Source organism: Nyctereutes procyonoides, unplaced genomic scaffold (genome assembly GCF_905146905.1).
Source record: "Nyctereutes procyonoides isolate TBG_1078 unplaced genomic scaffold, NYPRO_anot_genome, whole genome shotgun sequence".
Classification (NCBI taxonomy): domain Eukaryota; kingdom Metazoa; phylum Chordata; class Mammalia; order Carnivora; family Canidae; genus Nyctereutes; species Nyctereutes procyonoides.
In genome coordinates this window covers 18,554,704-18,572,908 of record NW_026575021.1, presented here as the reverse complement: position 1 = coordinate 18,572,908, position 18,205 = coordinate 18,554,704, and the positions used below count along the sequence as shown (strand labels likewise).

Below are 18,205 nucleotides of genomic sequence, written 5' to 3'. Positions count from 1 at the left end.
GTCTTTAAAAAATAATAATAAATAAAAATTTTTCAAAAGAAATTAATTACTAGAAAAATAAAATGAGGGACACCAGGGTGACTCCATCAGCTAAGGGTTCAACTCTTGATTTTGGCTCAGATCATGATCTCAGGGTCTTGGGATGGAGCCCTGTGTCTGGCTCCATGCTCAATGGCGAGTCTGCTTGAGGATTTCTCTCTCTCCCTCTCCCTCTTCCCCTCCCTCCACCCACAAATACACTCTCTTTCTCTAAAATAAATAAATAAATATTTGAATTAATTGTAAAAATGATAAAACTGGAGTGTCTGGGTGATTCAGTTGGTTGAGCATCTGCCTTTGGCTCAAGTCATGATTCTGGGATCTTGGGATTGAGCCCCACATCAGGCTCCCTGCTCAGTGGAGGCTTCTTCCTCTCCCTCTGCCACTCCCCCTGCTTGCACTCTCTCACACACTCTCCCTCTCTAATAAAACAAATTCTTTTTTTAAAAAAATCATAAAACAAAACACCAACCCCATTTTTTAAATTATTTAACCCAGAGCAAATACAGTAATTGTCAAATTGGTATAAAAGTTTCTATATAGGGATCCCTGGGTGGCGCAGCGGTTTGGCACCTGCCTTTGGCCCAGGGCGCGATCCTGGAGACCCGGGATCGAATCCCACGTCGGGCTCCCGGTGCATGGAGCCTGCTTCTCCCTCTGCCTGTGTCTCTGCCTCTCTCTCTCTCTCTCTCTGTGTGACTATCATAAATAAATTAAAAAATTAAAAAAAAAAGTTTCTATATAATAGTCTCACTTTGGGTATTTATCTTTTCACAAGCCTGGGCCTGTGGACACACTTTGAAGTACCACTTGTTTTTAAATGTAATTAAAGCGTTCTATTTACTACAAATTAATTCTGAGAGTGCTTCCCATTTCAAATTCACATGGCATACCACAAGGTCACATAAAAGAGATGTAAGCAGTTTCGCCCAGGGAGAAGGCCTTGCTATAAACCACTCCCCACCACGGTGAAACGTAATAAGTCCCTGTGGCTGTTTCTTATGTGCAATAGCTTCAAAGAACACATGGAGAAAGTCAAATCACTGGAAAACCATCCAAAACTGCAAAACTGATGTAACCAAAGGGTTAGACTTCCCATCCAGGTACAGCTTCAATGACATTGTCTTCCATAGCAGGAAATTTAACTATATACTTGCTAGGCAGATATTTTTCCATTGGTATCTTTAGGCCAAAAGAGGCTGTACTTTCTACTAGACCTACTTGGATTTGATTATTATCCCAGAGCCCTTCAAGAGCGATGGCTTGAGAGCCCATCAGGGTAATCCTCGGGCATCTATGTTATCTCAGTGTCCCTGCTTCCATTTCTAAGATCGAGAAGGTCAAGCCTAAATCCCTGTAGAGCTAGCCAGTTAAAGGGAAAAGGGAGCTTAGTAATCAGCAAATCAGCCAAGTTTATTTACATTTCCTTCAATTAAACTTCCCACTTCATCTGTTTAAGGATTTATCCCATTCAATGCAGTTCTGCAATTCTAAGAATTTGTTCCCAGCTTAGAAAGTAGTCCCAGTTTATTCCTCTAATTCGCTGATTTGCCCCCCATAACCCTGCTTGCTGCCACTCTTCCTGCCATCATCTTCACTCTTCCTCCTGGCACATGCCTGCTGTGAGCTTGAAACTCTAAAAAAGGCTTCATTTCGCGTACCCAGAGTCAGCACTGCCTTCTCTACAAGCCAAACCTACCATTTTCCCAGATGGAGCTGAAGGCCTCAGTCACTTATGTCTGGTTCAAAACTCTGTCCTATTCATATCTCCAAAACATATTTCCCTTAACTACCAATTTTCCAAGTTAAACATGATTCTAACATACATATACACAAGCCAGATATTTTGACACTTAAATCTATGGCAAATTTAACATCTTTGAGCTGCATGAGCGATTCCTTCCACCACTTCACAGTGCCTAGCATAGAACTTGGTCCATTACTAGTTCCTACAAATATCGTTTAATTAATTAATTAATGGATCAAAGCCTGGAACAAATGAAAACTTGTAGGGTGCAGTGGTAGTGTAGTATACATACATACTCGATATCAATTGACACATGATGCTAACACCATATCTTAAAAATGAGAAATTAAAGAATCCTAATATATAACATTCATTCAGACTTTATATCTATTTTCCTCTTCCTTATAACAACTTACTATAGCCCCAGAGTTCTTGTATCTATGATCAGATAATTTGACATGTACAGAAAGAAAAATACTGATTGCTAAGTAAGATGTAAAAATCACTGTGATGATGCATTAAAATAAGTTCCTCGCCTTTTATCTTCCTCAAACTGATTTTCTAGCCAATATCCCACATTTCAAATATTAATGGAAAAGATAGAAAGTACGTAATTTTTATGCTATAAAACTAAAAAATAATAGTGAATTAAGTTTTATACTCAATATATTTAAATGTATTATAAAACAATACCCTTTATTTGATTTATGTTCTTTTCTATCTTAGTAATACGGAATCAAGCTCTCTCAATGAATATTTTAAACTTTATCTTCCAGAAAGTACCTCCTTTTTTATTTCCTATTCAATGACTTAATTAATTCACATCTACCCAACCTTTGTATAGAATGAGAAGAATTTGAGCGATTCCTTATGCCTCCAAATCCCAGAATATGGTCTAGCACCAAATGCAAGTGTATAGATCCTAATCTAATGGAGTCCAACTTGAACACTCGGGACCTGCTACATGTGCTCTGTTCAGCTTTCTGTGCTGTCTTTTAAAACCCTACAGGACATCAAGAGGCAATACAAGACTGCAAAAATAAAGCCTAAAACAATTACCTCACCAGCATTCAGTAAAAGTAAAACATATGTATCATACCTCCTCTGGGTTGGGCCTATGAATAGAAGGAACAATAGCAAAAAATTCATGGTATTGTTGGAGGACCAGCTAAGGTAGAATAATTATAAGCAGGAACATAAGGAATATTTTGAGAACTCCCAGAAGAGTGACAAAACAAAGGGAATAGCTCTGAACTCCCAAGAAACAGCAGCCTGGCAACCATAGGAAGAAAAATGGTTGATTTTTTGAACAAAGACTTGGAGTCAACTGTGGATGGAAGAGGCATAAACACTGACACACTTTTCAAATAACATCTGAAGATACTAAGCAAATAAAAATACTTCACATCTGCAGAGTGGGTAAAGAAAGGTCAGTTACTATTGGCCTCAATAACAAAACTAAAGAGCAGTATATATGGGTATTTTAGTTGAGAATAAAGAAAAAACTAAATCAAAGCCATGACGCAGAGAGAACTACATCTCATGTTTGTAAAGTAATGCTATTTGAACAAATTCTGACAAAGGATCTGCTCATTTCCCACTTTAGCATTCTGTGGGGAAGCAAAGGAATGCATTAAAATACCTTCTTTACGAAGACATCCAAAGTTTCCACATAAGAAGTGAAATACTATCATTTTGGAGGAATCTACATTTCTTTAGAAAATTTTCAGAATGCTTTGAAAGAAATAAGGAAATAAAATTACCCAATGTAACACTCGTGAAAATATAAGCAAAAGTGCTACAATAGGTATCTTTTGCTTCTTGGAAAATGCTGTCCTCATGGCAAAATTAAGCCAAAGCACACATCTTTGAGAGTAAAATGCTTTCTCAAGCTCCTTCCTGAACTTAAAATATAATAGTACGGCTTCCTTTCCACCTCTACCTTCCAAACCACGCTGGAGCCATGCTACGCTCCCAAACACCTGCAAACACATACACACAAAAGGGAGTCTTACCAGACCATCACAGTTGCTAATGGCAACAGAGGTTCCTGGAATGTCCATGATGTCACCAACATAAGCACAGTTAGTCTGCAAAGGCTCTGTTTTCCAGATTCTTTCTGAAGCACTTCCTGCTTGATGATCATTAATGGGGTCAGTTGTATTCTCAGGCACTAGAGATGTCTCGTGCCATTCCACAACAGCCCCAGGAGCTACTAGCTGAGTGTTGGGCCTTAGTCGCAGATGAAAATCTCTTCCAAATGCTGTGATGTTAAAGAACAATTGCTCAGAGTTGGAAGACACGTCCCTCGGTGACCTCTTTTTGTGATTTGCAGAAAGAATATGGGAGAGATAGTGTCCTTCAAAATTTGTGCTGACTGGAGTCACCAGCTCATACTCACTCTGTCCCTTTATTGGTAAATCTGTGGGGTGAAAAATAGAATTGTAGAACCCTGTGTGACAAGAGAACACAGGAGGACATAACACAGGCACCTCACAAGACTGTACCTCAACTTGCATAATAAATATATTCCTGAACTATCTCATAAGCATGAAATTTTGAGAACTCAAGTCATTTCTCAACTATACTTAGGTAGCTATGGGTTCAATGAATCATTTTTTAAAAAACTGTATTACAATGTGAATATTCGTATCTCATTTATATGTTTGAGAACATGAATATAGTAAGTTTCCATAAATGATATCTGGCTTACTTATAATCAAGACATGCTCCCAATTAATTTATTATTGGCATAACTGACACCTGCTACAAGTTTTTAACAAAACTTTTGCTATTATGTAGAAGAAATTTTTTTTATTTTATTTTTTACCTGTAAAAATCCTAGAGTTTCTGCCAATTACAATAGCTACTTTATGTTGGATTTACCATGGCCTATTATTTAATACACTTAGTTCATAGTACTGTAGTTTATACACAATTTTTCTATCATAACAAACCTAACAATCACACTTCAAGCGTGAGCAAACTGAAATTCAGGAAGTATGTGCCCAAGTTCAAGTAACTGTAAAGCTCAGGTATGAGTCCAAGTCATACTCCAAAGCCCATACATACATTCTGCTACATTGAATTCCACCTCATAAATCACAGATCATTATCAGAAAATGAGGAGAATGGGCAAGTAGAAATCATAATTTATAAATTAAATATGCAGATGCTGGTCACTCAAGAGCAAATGACATTGCCATTTTGAACTAAATTCCTTTCATGGGACAGATACTCATTTTAATATGAATGTATTTGGAGGTCACCTTACATCATGGGTGGCTAACTACATATTAAACTCAATTTCACAATTAATTCTCCTAGTTTAGCCAAATGTATTATGTCTGCCAACATGCAAACACCCTTGGGAAAGATAACACATTGAATAAACCATTTATCCCTTACTAGAAATGATTTTGAAGCAAGAATACAGATCCTGGAAAAGGAAATGAGGACAAGGATGAGAAAAGAAGACAAGCAAAATCTGGTAACAGAATTTAAAAGTCCCCCACCTTCATGATTCTAGCCTAAGACTAGTCCTGCAGTATGTTAAAGAACCCTGAAAAAAAAATTCTATGATCCACGAATACTTCTCACCTAGCACAATCACATGTATGTGATCCAATAAATGAAAGCATAAGACTCATAAATGAGCCTACAATCTATGATCTTAAAGTAGCCTTATGGAATATTTTCATTATTTTCCTGCTTTTTAAATCCTTCAAATAGTGTATAAAGTACCAGAAGGCATCTTATAATGCCTTGAAAATTCTTTGAGTGCATGTTGGTTATCACTAAGCCATTCAGAATGGCCAATATATTTAAACAAAATACCCTTCTTTATTAAATACACAGAATAATCCGGCCATAAATATTTACTAGGAGGAGGAGTGAGGATTGTACTATCACAGAGTAAAGTGAAGCCCACCTCCAACACTCAGAGGAACAGCAGCACAGTCCCTGCCTGTGGGTCTCTGCACCCTAGTCAAGGACCTACACTAGGCATCAGCATAAGCATGGACACAAAGATGTGGTCTCTCTTACAGCCAAATCCATGGGGAATACTTCTGTAAATTCTGGTTTATAGAAAGAACTGGAAACTTTAGGAATGAATTTGAGTGTTGCAGGAGCAGAGAGATGGAGAGGAAGGATTCCACAGTAAGGGATGAGTCAGGCTCTTCATGTGGAGTGTCAAAGGCTATCCCAAATTGAGTATGAATTCCTTAAGGACAAGAAACTCCCCCATTCAGCTTGGTATCTCCAGTATCATCTAACACAAGATTTTATATATGCCAGGGTCTCTTGTCAGTAGGATTTGCTTAACATGTATTAAGTCAGCAATGCAGGTAACTAGAGAACTTCTGCATTGTCTATGCTGCTACACACTAACTTACAGGATGCACTACCTGAGGTCCAAGGACCTTCTGGCTGCACTAGTAATCCCACTTGTAACTCTATTTAACCATTCGTTTACTGTTTCAAGGGAAGGAGATTTCCCATCTCCACTGAAGGAGACTCACATCACCAAAATCTAGACAATATACTAATGCCTGGATTAAGCAACTAGAGAACTAGAAAATTAAGGAAGAATGCAAGGAGGCTCCTTCCTCCACACCCAAAAGGACACCCAAAGCCTCATGCTCACAGCAAACCATGCATCCTGGATTCTCTGGGACTGTTCCATTTTTACACTGTCAGACAGTATGCTCTGCATTTTTATTCAAAATAAACATGGCAGGGATCCCTGGGTGGCTCAGCAGTTTAGCGCCTGCCTTTGGCCCAAGGCATGATCCTGGAGTCCCAGGATCGAGTCCCACATCAGGTTCCCTGCATGGAGCCTGCTTCTCCCTCTGCCTGTGTCTCTGCTTCTCTCTCTCTCTCTCTCTCTCTCTCATGAATAAATAAATAAAATCTTTAAAAAATAAATAAATAAACATGGCACATAGAGCTTTGTCTTCTCTGATGCTAAATAATAAATCATTCCTAAAATGTACACAAAAGACATACCGTTGAAATTAAACCCGGAATGAATAATTTTCCAGTCGGCAATTATTGCAATCAAGGGAAAAAAGATGCACTTAGTAGCCCCTCAGGCTACCATCCCCTTGGATAGTAGTTAGCAGAAATGACAAAGGAGCCACCAGATCACCTACCATTTCCAGGCAGGATAAATTCTGGGCACTGTGCTTTGGGTTCAAGAATATACCATCTCTGTGGAATATGAGAAATAGTGCAAGGGACCATAAGGGAAGTAGGAGACACTGAATGGGGAAAATCAGAGAGAAAGACAAGCCATGAAGGACTCTTAACTCTAGGAAACAAACTGAGGGTTACAGAAGGGGAGGAGGGTAAGGAAACAGTATAACTGGGTGACAGGCGCTAAGGAGGGCACGTGATGTGATGAGCACTGAGTGTTATACTACATGCTGGCAAACTGAATTTAAATTAAAAAAAAGAAGAATATACCATCTCTAATTCTCACAGCAATCACAGCAGGTGGGTATTATCCATAGTTTATTTTTTTTTAATTTTTATTTATTTATGATAGTCACACAGAGAGAGAGAGAGGCAGAGACACAGGCAGAGGGAGAAGCAGGCTCCATGCACCAGGAGCCCGATGTGGGATTCGATCCCGGGTCTCCAGGATCGGGCCCTGGGCCAAAGGCAGGCGCCAAACCACTGTGCCACCCAGGGATCCCCTTATCCATAGTTTATAAATGAAAAAGCAGGATTAGGGACACCTGGGTGGCTCAGTGGTTGAGCGTCTGCCTTTGGCTCAGGTCGTGGTCCTGGGTCCTGGGGTCGAGTCCCACATCAGGCTCCCTGTGGGGAGCCTGCTTCTTCCTCAGCCTATGTCTCTGCCTCTCTCTGTGTCTCTCATGAATTAATAAAAATAAAATCTTTAAAAAAAAAAGAAAGAAAGAAATGAAAAAGCAGGCCTAGAAGCCTGACACAGAGCAAGCAAGAAGCCAAAGGAAAATTTCAATTTTGATCATTTTGACACTGAAGACCATGCTCCTATGCTCTTATTCACTTTGGAATAGATGAAACATCTTGCTGTCAATTTCTAATTTAAGACCTGACTTATAAAGGAAACTACCACAAGACTGACGTTTGGTCCACCGCAGCCAGCCAACCAGTTATTCCTCCAGTGTAGTTTCAAAACCTTCTCTAAAAGGCTCTTAAGTTCTCTGTCTTTGAGGGAAAAAAGGGGGGGGGGGGTGCAAGGGGATGGTAGGGAAGGCTCAAAGCTATCAAAAGTATTTTCATCTAAGATTACAATCATATAAGCAAATTAAATTCTATCCAGTGTTAACGCACTATATTCAGATATCACACACCCCACAGGGCCAAATATTTGCCCAAAGTAGGAGGGCCTAGGGATGAGGAAGGAACTACCTACAGAATCCAAGAGCAGTAAGCTAAGTCAGGGCATCCCCCTGAACAAGTTCTTTGGTTTCTCTTAGGCTCAGCATCCTCAATTGTTCCCTGGAGGCTAGTAATACTTCCAACTTCATGGGTTCAGTGCAAGGTTTAAATGAGATTATGCAGAGGATGCAATAAATCCTACCTACTGAAAACTTAAAGGTAAGTTAGCTACTCATTAACACATTGCCCGTTGCAATTTTAAAATGGGAAACGGTGCAACTGTCAGCAGAGGTGGCTGAAGGGCCACAGCAGCTGGCATGTAAAGGTTTTTGTAGGCCATAAATTCTACAAGCGCAAATGGCTAGAGCCACGATAAAGCCACACTGCAGTGCCTAAGTCCCCAAGCAGGACTCAGATGTAGTTAACCTTCCACAACTGGCTGGTGTCTGTGCATGCATGCTGCATCCCTCCAGGGGCCTCGGACAAGCTGCCTCATCTCACCGAGAAGCAAACCCACCACATGAGCCCCATACCCTAGTCCCCCTCGCCTTTGCAAGGACACTTTCTGCAACTGGCCTCTCTTCTTTCCTTATCAGTTTCTCCACGTCATTAGATCATTCCCATCAGCAAATAAATGAGCTGCCATCCTGTCTCCCATCTTTAATAAAAACTCTCATGATGCCACATCCCACTCGAACTAAGACCCCATCGCTTCGCTACCCTTTATAGCAAAATGCTCCAAAAGACTGACTAGATGTGTCCTATTCCTCTCTTTCCATCCTCGTTCTTTCTTGAACCCGATCCATTCAAGCTCTTGAAGTCACTAGTGACCCCAGGTTGCTGAAACCAATGGTCAAGACTCTCTACTTGCTGTATCAGCAGATTCTGACACAGCTTATTTCCCTTTCCTTATTGCAATATGTTCTTTATTTAGCCTCCAGGATATCTTTTCCTTCTGGTTCTCCCCTTTCCTCGGTGCTCTCCCCTCCTCATTCTCCTTCCTTCCACCACTTGATTTCCATGACTTGTATATACTGCAGTGCCACAGGACCTGGTCCAGGGACTCCTCTCTTCTGCATCTACCCACCCCGGCATGGTAAGTTCTTCCCATCCCATGAGTTTGAGGGGCTTCACAATCATTAATCCACAGCCCCAGCTTTATCTGTGAGCTCCTCTCTTGTCAACTCCATTGCCTTCTCCATATGGACATTCCCTAAGCACTCCAGCTCCACATTTCCAGAAGTAAACTTCCTATCTCCCTGCTCCCAAGTCAGTAATTGACAACTCTATCCTCCTAGCTACTTGGACTCAACTACCCTCAAACTCTTGTCACATCACGAATCAAATCTTTCAGCAAATTCTATTGACTCAGCCTTCAAGATGTCTCCAAACAGTGACCACAGCTCATCACCAGCCCAGTTACTACCCTTGTCTAAGCCGCTGGTTCAGCTTTGAATGAGTCCCACACCTGTTCTCCTTGCTTCTGCTCCTCCCCTTTATAACTTATCTTCAGAATAGAGCAGGAGAATTAAGGTGGCAGGTCAAGTCACTCTTCTCAAAACCCATTCCAGAATAAAATGGGTTTGCTCACTCCAATAGGCTGGCACTGAGAATTCTCACATTTCAAGGTCACTGTGCTTGCTTTCCTCTGGGATCTCCCACCTCAATTCCTTCAGGTTTTTGTTCTTTTTTTTTTTTTTAAGATTTCATTTATGTATTCGTGAGAGACACAGAGAGGCAGAGACACAGGCAGAGAGAGAAGCAGGCTCCCTGCATGCAGGACTCGAACCTAGGACCCTGGGATCACTCTCTGAGCCTAAGGCTCAACCACTGAGCCACACAGGTTTTTATTTTAATGTGACCCTCTCCATGAGGTGTGTCTTGACCAGTATCCATCTCATCACTCTCTAGCCCTCTTCCCCATTTTACTTTTCCCCACAAAACCTGTCACTCTCTGGTATACTATAAATTGTACTTCTGTTTACTTAATTATTGTTTCTCTCACTAGCATATGAGCTCCACGAGGGCACAGATTTTTACCTGTCCTCTTTATTACTATTCTCTAATGCCTAAAATAGAACCTGAAGTCACTAAATACCTGTGAATGAATGAATGAGTGAATGAATGGGAGCAGTTTGAGCCTGAGGGTATATCTAAAATTAGAATGTACTATCTTTTCCCCAAATAGCAATTTATCACCAAGCAATCAAGGACAGCCAACGACACAAGGTGTCATAGATCTCTACAACCAGAATTTTGTTGGCAGATATCTCTACTTCTTACAGCTCTTTCTGACCAGTAAATCAAACTTTCCATTCTATCCAGATCTTATATTTAAGCTACTAAGAACCAGAAAGTAGATCTAGTCATTCAAACACCTCTCCTGGAATGCAGACCCAGAGCCCCTCATACTTAGAAGCAAGCAGCAGGAAATCAGTCCCATTAGGCCATCCCTTTAGATATCCACAGAATATCTACACAGGTCAAAAATAAGAGACCTTGAAAATCATCTAATCTTTGCCTCGTTCTTACAATGAAGCCATCTCCAGTAATGATTTTTTTTTTTTAAGTTAGACATGGAGTGCCTTTAACCTGCTCTTGCTCTCTGTGAAGAAAGATTTTTCTCTGACTATCCTGAGCCTCTCCATCTCTTATCTCACCCTTCACCAGGTAAAGAAGAGTGATGTCTGTGATTGGTTAAGTCTGGGAAAGACCAGAAGTTTGCAAAGCTCAGTGCCTCCCTCCTCATTCTTCTTCCTGGGAAGGATCCTAAAAAGGAGCACGTGTTGTCTTCCATGTCACCAGCAGCAAGCCCTGCCCTACCAGTGGGGCCTGACACACCCTGACTGGGGTGTGCACTTCCTATCAAAGTGGGAAGCTCCTGTTTCCCCCCAGCCTTGTTTGTAAAAGATAACTTTATTACATCTTTATACCTATCTCTAACGTGTTCCTTCAAGCAAGGGAGCAGGGTATGTTTGCATTCAGGATTTCCTCAGAAACTCACACTACCCTTATGAAAAAGCACTGTAGTATCTCCAGTGGATGACTAATTATAACACTAACAATTCTCCTTGTCAGAGAATTCTCTGAATTCCTCATTCGAGAGTTTAACTTAATGCCTTCTTCCTCTTTGTGCTAAATCGAAGAGACACATTCTTGTATGTATGTGTGTATGTGTGTGTGCGTGTGAGAGATACATGTATACAAATGTATACACACACACTAATATTAAACATAACCTGCACTGGGGCAGCTGGGTGGCTCAGTGGTTGAGCAAAGCCAGATGCCTTTGGCTCAGGTCATGATCCTGGGGTCCTGGGATCAAGTCTTGCAAGCCTGCTTCTCCCTCTGCCTGTGTCTCTGCCTCTCTCTGTGTGTCTTTCATGAATAACTAAATGAAATCGTAAAAATAAATAAAAATTTAAAAAATAAACAGAACCTCCATCAAAGTATTTGAGGAGGCACTGTTCTATGTTTCCATTTACTTACAAACCTTTAAGCTGACCAGACTTTCCACTTTAATATCAACCATGTTAGAATTTTCTAATCTTTTCAAAATTTTAATCATTTCTGAGATGTTAGCCCCTTTTACACATGTCTGTGCACATGTACATAATTGGTCCTCAGTAAATACAGGTTAAAAGAAAAAGAGAAACCTCCCCCCATGCTGAGACTTGAACAGATCAGTTCTCTGCCTAGGATAATGTGTCCTATCTTCTCTTCACCCCCAAAATACCTAAACCAAACTTCTCATTTTCACCTAAATATTCAGCTTGCCTTTCTGACTTTACTTTCTCTGTTCCTGATGTGCTGATTCTCCCAAACCTCCAGGCTAGAAAACTGGCTTCACATCAACTTTTCCCCCCATTTAATATTTTCAGGTCCTACTGATTTCTCCTTAGAAATTTGTCAAACGAATCCCATTTCTTCCAATTGCCTCCTTGTCACCATACACTGCAAACCCCAAAGTGTCAAGTCCAAACTCCGCAACATAATTTGTCACTGCCAAATTTTGTATAAATTGTACCAAAACACTATCTGAATCACTGCCAGGAAAGTGGTTTTACAGTCCCACATGTAAATGTCTAAATTCTGCCACTTACTACCTTTGTGATTTTGGTCACTTACAACTTCCACATCAGTACTCATCTGTAAAAATGAGGTTAATCGTATTTAATTCATAGACTTGTAAAAATTAACCGGCCTAATGCAAAGTGCTTAGAACACTATTTGGCACATAGGAAGGGATCAATAAACATTAGGTATTAATATTACTAGGTTAGTCTCTCTGAGTAGTTACAATGGCTCATCATTACTTCAGGATGTAATAGATACAGAAAATAGCTTTTCTTCCATGTTGGACATGAAAATTGCTTTAAAGATCTCTACTAATCAAGTCCTCTCACTTCACAAATAAAAAATTGAAATTCAAAGACTAGTTAACTGAACCCAAATCAAAACTGAACTGTCATTTAAGGCCCTCTGTGCTTAACTTCTTTGCAACATCATCTCCTGTATTGGTCTATTGGGATTCTAATGGGCTCACTAGACCCAACTTAATCATGCCAGTTCTTAAAATCCTGCTCTGCTATTCACCCTTAGGGAAAGGCTGCTGCTTTCTCTCCAACTATACAAATCCAATCTGGCCTCCAGGGCCTATGTCAAACCCCATCTCTCCCACGAAATCTTCCCTGGTATCTTGTCCAGGAGTACAGACCTGCTGGACTAAGCTTCTTGGATCTCATTGTCATGCATTACCTGTATAAAAGTTATAAAAATCTCTATTGGAGAAAAGTTATATGACTTTGCTTGTCCTTTCAGAGATTTTAAGCTCTTTGGGGTGGAGGTGTGTTATCATAACTATGTTTAAGTGTCCCCAGCATACAATATTCTTTGGGGGGGGGGGGATCAATGGCAATTTTTGGAAGTGGAGATTCTTGAGAAGGAGTGCTTTCCCAGTATGCCACTGTGGCCCATGCTCTGGGATCATCTTAATTCCTTCATGCATTCCGTCTCAGAAGCTCACAACTGAGGACAGGCTAACTTGGTATCTGTCTAATATATTGTGCAACGATACCCAAATATCTCCTAGAGGTTATTAGATGTCCCCAGCACCTTACAAAGACCACACTATAGAACAGTAAGAGAACAAAAGCATTCAGTAGTATAATCAACATTACTAAGACCCCAAATGACTACCGTACAAAGCTCACACATATCACAGCAATATTTAGTTGATCTAATTAAGCCCAGAGCTACTCCTGGCACACAAAATAGTGAAATACTTGTAATTGAGGCATATGGTTTGAGTTCCCAAGCAAAGAAGGGAGGAGGAAGGGTGCAATGGTTGAGAACTAAAGGTCTGGAGTCGGAAAATACTGCATTTAAATTCTGATTCCAAGCTATGCATATCATGACCTCTGTAAGCAAATTATGAAAATTAAGGCTCAGAGAGAAGCTGTCTGTAAAATGAGGATAATGGGCTCAAACAGGGTAAGGCACATAAAAGACTTAGTCCAGCTAGTAACAACGTAATAAAGGAAAAATTAGCTGATGTTGTTAGCACCGTGACCATCCCCATCTAGCTAGAGCTATGGAAGATGGAAGTTGGCTTCCAATTCTTTCCACATCCCAGCACCTCTCAGGCCTCTCCCATCTCCACTCCCACCCCACTCTGTGTTTCTGATCCTAAGATCCCTCAGAAGGGATCTTAAGTTCCCTGTTAACAGTAGGCCTGAAATCCAGGCTAGCTGTTAACAACCCAGACCCTGTTACCCCACCCAAACACTGGGATTCTCTCCCAAGAACTGGTTGATTACTATAAAGAGACAGTTTACACAGGCAATTTCCTTTTTCAGGTACAAATTCTCAGTATGCAACAATCTGGCCACAAGAATGAAATCGAATAAGCACTTTCAAAATCTGCTAAAGAAGCAGCTCCAACAACAACATTTCCAAATCCTCAGCTAAGGGTAGGAGAATGACTTTCATCAGAAATGACAGGAGCCAGCTGCTCCAGGAAAAAATGTGAGCAGGGTGACGAGTGGACGTTAAAGAGGACACCACACACTGAAGGGCTTCCCAAGGCTGCAAACACAAACGGAGAAGCAGACACATTTTCACTGAAAGGCAATTAAAAGTGAGTTGTGACACATGCTGAACTCCTGAACACAGCCAAATGCTTTTCTCTTCACTTCATCTCCTCTAGGCTCTTATCATCACAAGGCAGAGAACCTCCCTGAAGTCTTTTTAGTTGCAAACCTACTTTCACAGTCAAAGATTAGATTTTTGATCAAGCTCTTGAAGAAAAAAGAAAACCCCCTTCTTTTTTTTTTAACTCGTTAAGAAAGAACAAATAGTCATGAGCCTAAAAATTCTTCTCATTTTTAAAAATCTGGCTTTTTCATAAATATTTGTTGCCATTGCACAATGTTTACGTTCAACAGAGTCACTTAGGAAAAAATAGCACATTCTTTAGTGTTCCAGAACATGAAATCAGGTAAGAGGAGATCTTTCAAGAAAAAAAGAAGAAGAAAAATATCCAAGTATTTTTTTTTGTTTGCTACATCTTAAAATGATCAAATAATCAATAACAGAATAGCAAGTAGAGAAGTTTGTTTTGTTTTGTTTTGTTTTGTTTTGTTTTGTTACATGGGGTCCCAATGCCAAATGTTAACATTCCAATCTTAGTTTTTAAAGAAGTACGTCTAATGGTTATATTTATCATCACTGGAAGTTTTACAGACTCAAGAGCTGTATTAGACATTCTATAAATTAATATTTCTCATATATTGTACAATTTTTTGACAGATAATACTTTTAAAGACTAATATTGAACCTAGAATTTAAAGCCAGGAAAACAAGCATTTATCCCCCAGGACCAAAGGCTGAGGAAAATATGACAGATAAGAAATGTGAACAGTGTTTTTAAAGGTTTTCACTGAAACCTACTTGTGGTGATTATATTTTCCAAATCTAAAATAGTCTGGCTCACAGAATGACAAAAGTATGGGAAACTGGGACAGTCCATCAGGCCACTGTATTAGCTTCCTATTGCTGCTGTAACAAATTGCCACAAACTTGGCGATCTAAAACAATACATATTTATTATCCTATAGTTCTGGAGGCCAGAAGTCTGAGAAAGGTCACATGGGTCTAAAATCAAGGTGTCGGCAGGGTTGCATTTGTTCAAGAAGCTCTAGGAATAATCTATTTCCTTGACTTTTCCAACCTCCAGAGGCCATCTGTATTCCCTGGCTCACGGGTCCCTTCTTTCATCTTCAAAGCCAGAAACATCAGACCAAGTTCTTTCTCATGCCACTCTCTCTCTAGTTTTGTCTTTTTGTCTCCTTTTTCCATTTATAAAGACAGACCCAGAAAATCCAGGATAATCTCCCTATTTAAAGGCCAACTGATTAGCAACTTTAATTCCAATCTGCAAACTTAACTCCTCTTGGCCATGTAACATAACATATTCAGGAGTGCCAGGGATTCAGATGCAGACATCTCTGGGAGGACCATTATCCCACCTACCACAGCTGCCAGTCCCCATGCAGTATGCTGGGAAGCCCTCATCCCATGGCATTATTACAAGTGTGCTCCCCAGCATCCACACTCCTTTTTATTTGATTGCATCCCAGTTTTCTCTCAGGGTAACCATCCTACCTTCCATTCTCAGTCCCTATAAGTCAAGAGTGAAATATCTTAATCCAAGCCAATCAGAGCACTATATCCCCTGACCATAGTAAATGTTTCAAGGATAAGCTCATGACTCAAGGCAAGTAGCCAATAAAAGCCCCACCAGGAACTTTTGCTGGAGTTGTCAAAAAGCAAGTGCTCTGTCCAGTGGGATGAAAGGTAGAATGGAGGCATAGAGATGCTGGCAATAGTCTTGGCCACGACCTGAAGGACCACTAATCATATTTTGATAAAGAAATAAAGCCAACGCAGGAAAATGAGGGAAAAAAAAGAGTCAGGGGAGGAGAGGGAGGGATTTCTAACATTGTCTGAGTCCTCAGTTCAGCTATACCTGACTTTGATAACCTGATCAATTTGTTTTCCTTAACCACTGTCAACTGGGTTCCTGTTATTTGCATCCAAAAGAGTCATGATTAATACAGTATCTTTCTCTCAATGAAATGGAAAGGGGGATCCCTGGGTGGCGCAGCGGTTTGGCGCCTGCCTTTGGCCGAGGGCGCGATCCTGGAGTCCCGGGATGGAATCCCACATTGGGCTCCCTCCATGGAGCCTGCTTCTCCCTCTGCCTGTGTCTCTGCCTCTCTCTCTCTCTGTGTGTGTGACTATCATAAATAAATAAAAAATTTAAAAAAAGGAAATGGAAAGGACTTTCATTAAACAAGGTGAAAAATGGGATCCCTGGGTGGCGCAGCGGTTTGGCGCCTGCCTTTGGCCCAGGGCACAATCCTGAAGACCCAGGATCGAATCCCACGTCGGGCTCCCGGTGCATGGAGCCTGCTTCTCCCTCTGCCTGTGTCTCTGCCTCTCTCTCTCTCTCTCTCTCTCTCTCTCTGTGACTATCATAAATAAATAAAAATTAAAAAAAAAACAAGGTGAAAAATAAGAAAGAATTCCATCCAGTATACATGAAATATAGTTGGCATGGACTCTGTGGAATAATTGTTTTACATTGTTCATTCCTTTCCCAACTCCCCCTTCTACTATCATATTCCAATGAATTAAGCAATACTATATTGAGATATCAACATTAAGATAATACATGGAAAATAGCATTCTCAGAGAGCTGTCACATGGTGACCTGAGTGGCTGGAGAGTTTACAAGTCCTTGACACAGTCAATTAAGGTTCCTGGAAACTCATGGTGTAGGCAGACCTACCAAAAATGTACAGATTAGAATGGGGTGGCTCTCACTGAGTAAAAGTGTTTTTTTAAAAAGCACAAGACTAAAAAAAAAAAAAAAAAAAAAAAAAAATTTAAAAAAAGCACAAGACTAGAATATATTTCTACTAATATTATCCTAGTTTGCTTCCCATAGGCCAGCACTTTATGAATATTTTACAATTCTATGAAGTAACTAGTAGTAGTATGCCTATGTCTATATAGAAGAGATGCTCTGAGAGGTTAAAGTCATCAGCTAGAAAGTAGCAAACCACAGAGTGGTCTATGCCCCTGACCATTTTTTTAAATTTTTTTTTAATTTTTATTTATTTATGATAGTCACAGAGAGAGAGAGAGGCAGAGACACAGGCAGAGGGAGAAGCAGGCTCCATGCACCGGAAGCCCGATGTGGGATTCGATCCCGGGTCTCCAGGATCACGCCCTGGGCCAAAGGCAGGCGCCAAACCGCTGCGCCACCCAAGGATCCCCTGCCCCTGACCATTTGATGGAAAAAAGGCAATGAATATTAACAGGTCCTCTACTGGATATGTTGGTTATGTTTTATTTATTTATTTATTTATTTATTTTTTATTTTTTATTTTTTTATTTTCTTGCTGGTTATGTTTTAGATTAAGGAATGGACTTTATATATAAAAAAGAGATTTTTACATATAAAAGAATTCAAACTCATATGAATAATGATTTCAATCATTCCTTTTGTGTGTCTCTACACATATAAAAATATAAATACTAAATATGAAGAAAAATTGTAGAAAATGTAATTTAACATCTAAGATCCCAGTATTTGAAGATTCATATATATAATCCCATCTTACTTCCTACCAATTTTCTAAATGTTATTTTTGTTCTATCAGTCACTTCATAAGCATGACAGACTGTTTCATGCTGCTCACAATTCATTCTAAATTCCATAAAGATTCATCATGCTGAATCTGTGGCAATCATTTTTATAAACAAGAGCCCGACATTACCACAAAATCTCCTAAGGATTTACAGTTAGCAAAATCACATAAACATATTTGGAAAATTAGGATGGATAAATTACATGTGGGAACAGAGATTCCTAAACTAGGACACTTCCCATGCTTTACTATCCATTCTAAAGAATAATATAACTCTCAAATTCTATGAGGTGGATGAATCTTCTCATAGGACTCATAAAATTTACAA

At 40.0% G+C, this 18,205-nt stretch overlaps 1 protein-coding gene across 3 annotated transcripts in view; it reads right to left on the bottom strand.

The window, feature by feature from the left end:
- ADAMTS3 (ADAM metallopeptidase with thrombospondin type 1 motif 3) overlaps positions 1 to 18,205 on the bottom strand; it is a 266,537-nt gene that overhangs the window by 241,568 nt on the left and 6,764 nt on the right. For all 3 annotated transcript variants that reach the window (XM_055341722.1, XM_055341740.1, XM_055341730.1), the window contains exon 3: positions 3,802 to 4,208. In XM_055341722.1, coding sequence (XP_055197697.1) covers positions 3,802 to 4,208 — 407 coding nt within the window. The remainder of the gene's footprint in view (positions 1 to 3,801; positions 4,209 to 18,205) is intronic.